The following is a 12,238-nucleotide window of genomic DNA, read 5'->3' on the forward strand; positions in this document are numbered from 1 at the left end:
TGGATGGATGGATGGATGGATGGATGGATGGATGGATGGATGGATGGATGGATGGATGGATGGATGGATGGATGGATGGATGGATGGATGGATGGAAAAAATAGATAGCTTTCCTCTCTTTAAGTGAGCAAACTGAGCAAAAGACATTGGAGGCAGGGTGGAGTGAGTGGACAACAGTGTCAGGGGTAACATGTCACAACTACAGGAGAGAATGCAAAGGGTTACAAAATGATAGTGTGAACAGTTATGGATCATGATTTGGGGATGGTGGTGGCGCTAACAAAAAGAAAGAAGGCTGAACTAGAGGTTATGAAATCTGAGATGGATTAAAAACAACGCCTGACATTCTCTCACTCAAAACCCTTACAGACTGCAGCTGTTCTGGTACACAAGTAATCTGCAATTCATTCCTTCCAGCCTATGAATTACTCTATATTGAGGTGATGAGTTTAGCTGCGGATGAAACAAACAACATGGACATGGTGGATTACAAATGACTTTGTCAGCCCTGTGTTTTTATCTCACACCCTGCATACATTGCATTCATCCTCTGCGTTAGTACATCTTCCCGGCAAAACATCAAATCTCTCCGGTATTTCTATCACTTAGAATGAAAAGAGAACTGACTCAAAAGGCCTCCGTACAGCCAGCAGGGGCCATTTCCACCCCCACTCATGCTCCCAGTCATCGGTCATCCAACTGTTCTGCCAGCTGTCTATTTTTGGTCCGTGTGACACACTTCAAGCAATTACTGTCTGAGTGGTGTCTGGACTTCTTCCAGAATATCTTCAAATATGTTTTGGTTGGATGTCAAGTACATAGTATTTATTGGTCCAAATTTATGAGAGTCTTTAATAAAAAATAAATGTGGTCTAAGTCTATTAAACTGGTAATATATAACATACACAGCATTCCCTTTTTTAATTAGAGTAAGTTAGTTGAGATAGAGACTCAAAGACAAGGAACATTCCTGAAAGTTGTAATGGGGTGTTAAGACAAGTTTGGATCCAGTCTTCTTCCCTGAAGATAATTAACACTTAATACTTTATGTTACTGTAATAAATAAACTGTGGAGATAAAAAAAAGAACCAATTAAAAGTTACTTTTAACACTGTCATGTTCTTTCCATCCAGAAAAGAATTCTCTACAGTAGGTCTGATTCATAAAGTTCTGAGCACATTTTGTCAAACTTCAGGGTGTTTTATTGGAACTTTGTGTGATATAACACAAACTCAAAATGGGACAATATTTTAAATATTGCTTCATCCATTTTTCATCCAACTCTGACCATTTTTCTGATCTCCACACAAAACTATCCCCACAGCATGGCGCTGTCACCATAATGTTCCTTCCTGTGGGCGGCAAATTCACAGTGATGTGCAGTCATAGTTTAGATTCTAGTAGAAAAGTGCTATATAACTTTTTTAGGAGGGGTTCTTTAAACAAGCTCTTGGGTTTGTCTGATTGCCTTTAGTGGTGTTGTCGGTCTCTTTGTGCTCATCATAGTAATTTTCATTATAATTTTCTATCTGGCTATTAAGCAGGGAGTCTTAATTGTACATTTCTGGAGTTCAGGATGCGTTCAGTTGTGTTTCTGTATGCAGAGTTACAGAAACACAACTCCAAACCAAGACTTTAGTGTGATATACTGACCTCAAATTATCATGTTTCATTAAGTATTTTGTTATGCTGAGATTGTGTTACTTGGTGAAATGACCTGTTGCTTCCTTTAAGGCTAGTGCTCAGTGAACTCAGGGGCTACGTTTACAATCCACATGCCTTTAAGGTTTTTTTTGGGGGGGTGGGGAGGTTCCGGTTGTATTTACAGCACCTCAATCTTTTTATATATATATACATACATATACTACAGAAAAAAGGAAAAAATCATTTTACATGTTTGGGGATTGTGATTTTAATTTTCTGTTTAATTTCTGGGAATGTTTAAAACCTGTACCCTGGAGACTATGTGTCAAAACTGCTGGGAAACATGAGTGGTCATTCTATCCTGAGGTATTGACAAACCATTTATTCTAAGATTGCACATACCAGAGTTATTAAGGATGGCTGTGGGCTCAATGACTAAACTATCACTACTTTTTAAATTAGAATGATTTGCAGATAGAGCAGTGGCAGGGCTATAGATAGCAGAGGATATTCAGGGTCAGTGTTAATTACACTATCATTTAAAGATCACTAAGGAGACTTGTAATGTTTGAAGTGACATGCATATGTAATGATGCACAAAGCTTATTATTATCTAATTAATTGACTAAATAATTGATACTTGCAAGAGAATTTTTTTTTACATACTTTTATTAATACATATTTTAAATAGTCTGTTTTATGTTCTAGGATATACCTGTCTCATTTTTCTAAAAAACATTACTTGACGGAATGAACATTTCAATATAAATATGCGCCGGTGGTGTGAATGTTTGTGTCTGTTGAAGAGAACAAGTAGAGGCTCGCCCAGGGCAAGACCCACCACTGTTGATATGGTGTGTAAAAACATGTTTATGTCACTTTTACGTCTTTATTTTAAAATATGTAATATTTTCTAGTTAGTGGGAAATTTAAAAAAAAGTAAAACTTCCTCATTAGATAGTTAACTAATTTCAAATAATTCTGATTTGCTTCCATTGGTGAGTGACGGCGCTCCTGAGAACTCTTGACCAATTAGAAAACCTTGGAGGCGGGCCTTACTCTACTGTAATCAATCCTCTGATCAGCGCGTGAGCCTGTCCTGAGCGTCGTTAACGGCTCGGGCAAGCATAACTAAGTGGTACGTCTTTCCGTTAGCGCGAAAAGCGAAAAAACTAGAGGGAAAAACAACATGGGGGATAGATTTGTGGTGGTGCCTGTAGACACTGGAAAGACGTCTGGCAAAGAGGGAGAACGTTCGGGCAGCACTGGAGCTCACCCGGCACCAGACACCGGTGGAAGCAGCAGCAGTGTTCCGGGCACCGTGTTCGAGCCGGCGGTACATATCCTGGAGTACAACAGGGAACCTAATAAGTACGGTAAGACAGCTGGCTCAGACATTAGTCCGTGTCCCACTTCTTATCTCACTTGTCTCCGGGGGATTAGACTTAGTTTTTCGTTCGGGTATTGGTTGTGGTGCTGTTTACTGGAGTGCGTTAATTAAGTTTTGGGGTAACTGCACCCCCAAAATCACCGACGTAGAGAAGAAGCTAGTACAGTACAACCCGCGAAAAGGTTAAGTTACAAATATTGTTACAGTGTGTTGTGTCATTAGTGGAATCTTCATTAAAATTCTCCGTGTAGGGGAATATCACATACATTTTTTAGATTTTACTAAGTTAGCTTAAACATACCAATAGTGGATTTAACATGGGGTTTGTCTTTCAACAAACTGATTTCATATAAAATTGATAGCAGTCAGACGTTTGTTTAGCGCTACAAATCACTGCAGAGTCGAGTGGAACGACCAGATTCAGTCACCCCTCAGTGATGTCCCAAAAGTCTGATGTCATATCTTTAAATATAAATCTCACCAAATAAATTTAAGGTACGTGAAACTGGTCTATCTTGGTAGCAAATATTCTGTATTCATATTTTAACCTAACTCTTAAATCAAGAAAATTCAGCTCTCCTTTAAAGCAAGATTTAAGGACAAGCTGTTTTTATTTTTATTTATTTATTTATTTATTTATTTATTTTTTATATATACAGGTAATTATTTTTGTGTGCAGATTATTTTTCTTTTACTTTAGTTTTCTCTAGAGATATATTGATTAGAATTTTGGGTCCAATTTCTGAAATCTGAATTTTGTCAAGCTTAGTCCTGGCTTTGCCTGTTTAAGGCAATTCAGATTTTTCTTTAAAATTGATCATGTAAAGGGATACAAAAAGATAATGGACATTTTTTGTTGTACCCTTCCTGACCAGAGTGGTTGCTAGTCTTCTATAAGAACAGAGGTGATATTAACACCTGCTGGGGGAGAAAGCAGACACTGTGAAATGTAGTTTTTACTGACAGATATTTAAAAAAAGAAAAGCAAAGTGATTAAATAGCACAATGTGCATGTCTAGCATTACTAAAACAGCAGTGTTTTTCCTAAAGAATGCAAATCCTTACCTTGACTGTGAAATTTCTTAGTTCATATTATAACGTTCCATGACAGAAAGATTTCTGGGGAAAAGGATACCTTATCAACTTTTGCTGTTATCCGATCAGCTTTAATCAATTTTCGACATTCTTCTTTGTATCATTCTCTTTTTTTGTGTGTGTCATGCTCTTCGGCTGCAGGAATTATCACACACTTACTGTCGAAAATTGTTATTTAAATTTTCATTCCCATGCTTCAAATTTCATTACTTAAAATACCTTGCAGAGTTCTAGTGCAATAAGACTTTGCAAGATTAAAATTGTTGCTTTCAGTGTGACCTGGAAGTTTTTTTGATGACTGATTTTGAAAAGCCAGACCTGCCAATTTCATTGTATTTATTTATATATTGTCTGAAATGTTGCCAAATGTAGCATGAGTCAAAAGTTTAACTTTTGTGCTGTTGACCATCCTAAAACTGAGTTATTGTAAGTTTATTTGGACATAATGGTAATGTCATGTTTAATATCTGTATACATTTGACTAGACTGAAAACAGTTTATTATACAATACTTGAAAAGTTATTACAAAATAGAAAAGGCATTATAAGGATTCTCCCGTGGCAACCGAGGTTCTCTTATGCTCCTGCATTGTGTCTGTTGAGTAGGAGATCATTCTGCTCACTAAGCTCTGGGACACAGCAGAGTGTTCTACAAAAGTATTTTTTCTGTATTCTAGAAAATCCATTTTCCTTTGAAATTGCTTCTTATCTCTGTTCTTTTGCTGCCTTAACTTCAATCACCTCAACGGTAACATTGAGTCTGCTTCAGTCAGCTATGACATCCACAATGAAGAGTGTTTCTGTCATTGTGACTTGGGGCTTTTGTAGGGCATGTTTTCTCACTGGAAAAAGATTGAACGTTAGAGTTTCCTAGTGACAGATCACATCTTGGGGGAAAAATTGATCGTCCTTTTACAGTTAATAACCGATTTTTCAACGCTTATCCACTTTTAACTCTATGTTTTTGTATTGATCTTGAGGATTTTTAACATTCAGTGAAATCCTTTTGCTTTATTTTCTTTGCTCTTCTTGCATTCAGACCTTGGTCCTCCAATAGCTGACAAACATGGTCACTATAGCAACACACAGGTAGGTAGAAGGCTCCAAAATAATTGTCAGGAAGTATTGGTCATGCAAGCGTGCAAAACTACAGTGCAATGATGGCTGGGTGTGTATGTGTGTGGGAACAGTCTGGTGTGTGTATTGAGTCGTGATCAGTAGGACACACTGGGCTTCATCTGGTTTTGAGTCGTTTTGGTTGGAATGGAGTTTTTATGAGCTGCTTTACTCAGATCCATCTGACATATTTCACTTATCACAGTAAAATCTAGCCATAAACTCATAAAACAGTTGGAGAGCAGCAACCATGAAACAAGCTGATGTTTTGGTCTTCTAAAAAAGACAGCATGGATGAATGAACAAAAAAAAATATATGTAAGGGTAAATTGAGTGGTTGATAAACTTGTAATGAATCATGGTAACACAGAAGAGGCTGGCTATTGACATAGCGAGCCAGTGTGTTGTGTTAAGCCTGAAAAATGTTTCTCTGGCTCAGAGCCACAGCAAAACACTGAGCGAGTAACAAGTGAGTTGGTGACTGCACTGAACTACTGCTAATCATTCAAACATGCTCCCAAATATTTGGACAAATTAAAAATGTGTTGAGTATTTTTTGTATTGCATAAAAGTGTCCTGAATTGATAGGTGTGTTGAACAAAGCCTAGTCAGCAACAAGCAGCAAAGCTATGAACATGTTATCCACATGATTTCCTTCTTAAAAAAAAACACAAAAAACACAACAAGTCGAGACCGGTCTATCCCGTTTCAGTGCATGGACTCAGTTTGAGTCAAATCTCAGCTGGTGACTTGGAAGACGTGTTGTGGAAACAAATCTTTATAGTTATGGTGGCATGTGTGCTCACTGTTAGGTTTGTCACGGCCACTGCTATAAATTACTCTGTTAGGCAACCATTGAATAGATTGTGTGTGGCCTTTCATCAGCACATATTTTAATAAGTCTCTGTTACTTGATCCTGAGGAAGACTGTCTCCTGTGAACACATGCAGCAGGCATTCACACGACCAGACAGTGTGGACCATAGGCAATTTCAATTATAGCATTTCATTCAAAGCGTAAAACATTCACAATCCATATCCTCTAACTATGATTAAAAAGCAAAAAACGATTTTTGGTGAGGACTCCAAAAAGCATGTCCTTTGTATGTCATTTCCCCGAAGCCGTTTTTGTCGTTTATCTAGTTTTGGTGCTTTACTTCCTCCTTCTTTTTCCAATTTTTTTTGTGCAATCAATGCACAATGGATTGCAGTGAATGTAAGACTTTTGTGATGATTTATTTCCTCATCTGCAGGTGAATCTTCTGAAACAAATCTTAATGATGAAGAGAATCATTTTCCAAAACTCATTTTCTGCAACAGTAGCCCAGTGAGAAAATGGGTTTCGGAAATGTTAGCGTGATGGACGGTCAGGCATTTTCCATTACAGCAGGAAACACCTTGTGGTAATTTTAGTAATGCAGGACAGAGTGTACATACCTGGCCTTGCTTCAGCTCTCCGTTTCATTTTGTTTTTTTACTTGGAAAGGTGTGCCTGATTGGGAAGCTTGTGCAACCGTTTGTGTGACTTTCCAGTTGTAATAAAAGGGCTTTATTTGGTTTTTAGAGAGTCATTCAACTCCATCAAAAAAGTGGTGACATATGCTAAAGTACATCTGATTTGGAACATTGTTCTGTTTTGTTCATGGTTACAAAATGAATTTCTAAAGATAAAGCATTGTATAGAAAAGAGAAAGCTGTGGTTAAGAACAAAGAAGCAAGATTGTCTGTGAATTATTGCTTTTTATTCTAGGAAGTGTTGCCTTTTTTAGGTCACCAGAAATTTTGTTGGTGTTTCCCTCATTCTAACAGAACGAACGGAAACCTGTGAAATGCTTGCTGATGTCAAACCTACTGGAGAAAAGGGTGTATGTATAGAGTAACTATTAAACAGTTTTCAGTTTCAATAATTGACCTGAGCGATGAGCTTGAGCTGCTGCTACAGATGACCTTCTTTGTAGAAAAAGAACTTGAAACCACTAACGTTTCTCAAGAGGAGCCATGGGATAAACCTAAAGTCAAATGGTTGTTTTTAATGAGAAGTGACTCATTTCTGACCACGACAAGTAGAGATGAGCATTTCAAACTGCAGCACAAATCCAGAATCCTATTCTATTCACAGTACACCCTGAGGAACATACTCCTCTGTAGAGACGAGGTAACCTTTAGTCCAAACAGTGAAACTATTGTTCAGCTTTAGTTCTGATGCTTAAGAAGGACACAGATTGCCTCGAGTCTTATTCCTTTGTGAACTGGTACCAAGGATACTGGTATCCAGATGTCCGGAGATGGTAGCTTCTCCGGACATCTGGAGTAAACAGAGCTTCTTGCTCAGCCAAAACCTGATCAGTATGCACCTTATCTCATATGGCAGCACACACACATGGCCTCGTGTGTGTGTGCCAACTGTGTGGGTCTGGTTCATAAGCTTTTGCAACTTTAAAATAGAAAGTTTTTGAAAATTAAAGGTTTGAAGCTAAAAAATAAAAAAATAATTGTTGGATTTTTGATCATGAAAAATAATTTCTTTGCTGTGATGGGAAGATTTAGTCTCAAATTTCGACTGCACAAGATATCACAAATTTATTGACGTTGCAGAGGCACTGTACTCTATGCATATTGCTTTATAAAAATTTACAACTAATGTGTTTCTTTGCCTAGATTGCAGGTGTCAAAAACAACTTTTCCAGTTAACTATTGTTGATTGATGTATTGAATATTTTTTTTGCAGTAGGATGTTAGAATGCTCATTATTTTGATTTCATGCATCGCATAGTTTCCTTGTCTGGTAGTGGAGAGGGATAATATTAAAGCAAAATAATTTGGACAAGAGCAGAATAATATTAAGTGTATTAAACTAAGTATTTTAAAAGCTGAAAAACATAACCACAGATATTATCTCCTGCCATAAATTGAAAGACCATTGATGGGGTGACTTCAAATCTCCCTCTAACTCAGAATAGGTGAAAGTACTGTAATTACACAGTTCATTGCAAGTGCTGCCATGAAGGATCATAGATCAGACTGTACATACAGGGTGATTGGGAATCATGTTTTTTCTGCGTGGAACACCAAACCAAAGTCATGGGGCACTAACATGTATGTATGGCCATTGTCTGGCATGTAATGTCTTATCACTTATCATGCTATCTGTGACTTGGTAGCCGAAATGTTTGGTATAAAAATCAGAGGAGGGAAATAAAGGCTCAAAGATCTAAATGTGAATTAGTTTAAGAAAATCTTGCTGAGAAACAACAGATTCCTAATAAGGACTTAGTTTTAGCTATTAATAGACAGCCGTAGTACGGATTTCACGTTTTCTTAATATCATGCAGACCTAGCAATGATGACCTAACCGTATGGACAAAGCACCTCATAAAATACCAATTTGCCTGTTGGTCGGCATAACTTTGACCGGTGGGAATTCCTAAATAAATTCCCTATCATTGTGGAAGCTCTGTACAAAAAAAATGGCTTTTTTATATTTCTGAGGCCCTACCGTTGTGGATGACTTCCTTTACTTGCATAATGGAAAAAAAGTTACCATTTTTTTCCCCCCCATGTCTGTTCTCTAAATATGTGTTTATAGACTTAAGGAAGGCGTTCACTGTGACTCATTTCAACCATGTTGTCTTTTCCTAACGCAGTAAATAATGCTGAGAGGCAAAAAAAAGTGAGTACTGGGAATGGCACAACACTGAGAAATAACATAGTTCTATATGAGAACAACTAGTTTATTTTCTTTTAAATCAAACACTAATCAATTTATTCAAACAATTTTGTAGCATATTTTGTCTTAGATGGATCTAATGAGACAAACCAAGTCAATTTTTACCCAGTATTGTCTGAATGTTTGTTAAAAATATGTAATCTAGATGACCATTAAAGGGTTACATAACCTGAGCTTTGGGCATGCCAAACTATGCTGTCCCATACGCTATTTACAATGTTTAATGGATGAATACTGCTGTGTTACTTAAGATGGTACAGATGCAGCTTTCCATGACTGCTGTGGAAAGCTTCATGTATTTGTCTTCTTCTTTAGCCAATGCAGAGGTTGTTTTTCCCCCTTTCTCTTCCCCAGCTGTTCTCTTTAGGTTTTAACAGCTCAAATCTAGTTGGAACTAGTTTCTCCACCATCATATTGAGACTTGAGCTCAGCTGCACCACGCAGTCTCCTTTCTCTACATACATTTTATTGAAATGTTTTATGAAACAAATTACCTGGGCTAGGCACCCTTCTTTAATAGTCACAAAAATATGCCACGGTGTACTTTCTGCAAAATATTGTAAAGTTCTGTCTGAAAACAAAAACAAAACAAACAAAAAAAAGCTTTTCCAGTAGTCATTTAACCCCAGATTACAATGTTAACATGACAGCTTTTCCCCCCCACAAACATTTGAGTACAAATCTTTTGTGTTAGTGGTTCAAAATAGATAACACATCTGGTCAGAAGAGGGCAATGTTGTGTCTTGGTTAGTCTTGAACTGTCAGCTTTTGGTTAAATAAAAAGCAAGATACCAAAGCAGGATCTGTAACAATGCAAGTCTTTTTATATTGAAAATGAGAGGTGGAAAAAAATCTTCCTTGTTTCATCTCTTTGGTATCCTAAAAGTTCATGTGATGCCATCACCAGTAGCCATGTGACCTAACATTGTACTTTAGTTGCTATTGTGTTGTATAACACGGCATCGAGCAATAAGATGACTTTTGACAATGATCATGATCTTAACCCACATGACATGATAAAGAGCTTACACCTTCTGTTGTAATCTGCAACAATTTTAATCTGTGATTCATTCTTTACCCTCCAGGGGGCACTGGTTAGTTATCGGAAATGCTTGGAGGGGATGACTGGTATCAGTTAATGGATTGCTACTTTACTCTTGTAGCACTGGGAGACTGCCACAGTTCTTGAGAACAAAAGTTATTTTTCTTTTGAAGACCAGTTTAGTATTGCATAATACAAGACACCTTTATGGGGCTTTGTTTTGCTTCTTCAGTTGAAACTATTTTTCTCTATAACATGAGTAAATCAGACTAATGGGTGATTTAAAAAAAATGTTGCTTTTTTTAAATTAAATTACTGATCCATTTGTCACATTTTTTATGCTTTTAGATTATATCAAATGAATCTAGACATAGGTGGGGAAATAAATTGTCCCACTAATTAATGTGATAAACTATAATATTGTTTTGAGACTGTTTACAACTAATATATTGATAATGAAATAACAATGCAAAGTTACCAAAGACCAATGAGCTTTAATTTTGCAAAGAAAACTTATAAAATTAAGCTGGAATGTATATTAAATATCCTAAATAAAACACAACAAAATATAGTAAATTAAAGAAAAAAAATAATTTACCATGCTATTAACTGTTTATTGCGACAGGCTTATCTGGACTTCTGACTGCATTATTCTCAAATTACAAAATATTCTATAAATATGACTGAAGAAGCTGGAGAAGAAAGAGCTCCTATGTCCTTCACACATGCCCTTGCTTTCAGGTTAAATATTGACTCATCTTCCATCTGTGCAGTCGATCGATAGCTTTATTTTGAGGTTAGAAATGTGAGCCTACAGAAGAGAAGTTCACATTAGCGTAATTGTTGAAGTCGGGCAGAACAATAGACCATGGACATATGAAACCAACATGTAGGTTTCCATTAAGTCCTATCTTAATGCAGCACTGATGAGTTGTTTTTTTATTTGCGCAATAACAATAACGGCTATAAAATGGAAATGTGACGTGATGTTATTGGGTCTATTGCTGATGGCAATATGTTTTCAGTGGGGTATTCTTGAATGACGATTTATTTTTCTCCAAAATATTTAAGAACACTAGACATTTTATATACCGGATTTTCCGCACTATAAGGCGGACCGGATTATAAGGCGCACCTTCAATGAATGGCCTATTTTAAAACATTTTTCATATATAAGGCGCACCGCATTATAAGGCACATAGAATATACGCTAAAGTTAGGGTTGCCAACCGTGCCGTATTGAAGCTATACAGGACACAATTTGTTCCATACTCTACAAATATGGATGCGTATTAATAAAGAAATGGTCTCCGAGTACTTTATATAGTAGGCTACCCCAGTCATTGTTTCACTCAGGGTGTTGGTGTTGCGATATTGTGCCCAACTGCTTTCTGGGTAACACAGACCAACCGACACACTGCCGCCGCAGTCTCTGTCTCTCTTTCCCCACCCCTTCCCGGCTTTAAATGTATAGGGGCTGGTCCCTTGGTAATCCTAGTCGAAGCACCCCGGATGAATGTCTAAAGCCACTTTGTTGACATAAAGAATGTCAACAAAACAATCCGACTCCGGTCGGCGAGGAGAGCCTTCCGCGACTGGGCCGGGGCGTGGCCAGACGATGGTCACCCTTCTCCATTCGCGCACAGCATGTTCGTGAAGAACGTGGTGCTAAATGACCTGCAGAAGACCTAATTATCAGGTCGGTAGGTAGATAGGTCAGTCAAATTTTATTAACAAAACAGCATTCTGACAACTATCCCAGCATGCACTGTGCACTTCTTCTTCTACGGGCGAAAATGAAGTCGGCGGCTGCTGACCGTAGTTGCTAGCCCTGTTGTGGCTCAATATTGGTCCATATATAAGGCGCACCGGATTATAAGGCGCACTGTTGGCTTTTGAGGAAATAGAAGGTTTTTAGGTGCTCCTTATAGTGCGGAAAATACGGTATATGAATTTGGGAAAAAAATAAAACAATTAGGAAAAAAATAAAAGATTTTATAAGGCGCTATTGGAGTTACAACAGTACAGTGTTTAACAGTCATATTATGTCATTCCTGAAGAAATTCTCTTCCACTTATTGGGTACTTGGTAATTAGTTGTGAACTGTCATTCTTAAAAATAGAGGTAGTGTTTTCCTCTGGTGCACTTGCCCTCCCTGCCCATGTGGGTCTTGGTGATTCTCTTACCTCCCTCTGTACCTCCTCCTTTTCCTGTTTCCTGCGTCCC

The 12,238-nt window shown here is 37.5% G+C and overlaps 1 protein-coding gene across 4 annotated transcripts in view; it reads left to right on the top strand.

Moving 5' to 3' along the window:
- The first annotated feature begins 2,731 nt into the window (after nt 1-2,731).
- slc12a7b (solute carrier family 12 member 7b) overlaps nt 2,732-12,238 on the top strand; it is a 61,753-nt gene continuing 52,246 nt past the window's right edge. For all 4 annotated transcript variants that reach the window (XM_007560666.2, XM_007560667.2, XM_007560669.2 and 1 more), the window contains exon 1: nt 2,732-3,020. In XM_007560666.2, coding sequence (XP_007560728.1) covers nt 2,834-3,020 — 187 coding nt within the window. In that variant the 5' untranslated portion in view covers nt 2,732-2,833. The remainder of the gene's footprint in view (nt 3,021-12,238) is intronic.

Source organism: Poecilia formosa, unplaced genomic scaffold (assembly GCF_000485575.1).
Source record: "Poecilia formosa unplaced genomic scaffold, Poecilia_formosa-5.1.2 Scaffold118, whole genome shotgun sequence".
Taxonomy (NCBI): Eukaryota; Metazoa; Chordata; class Actinopteri; order Cyprinodontiformes; family Poeciliidae; genus Poecilia; species Poecilia formosa.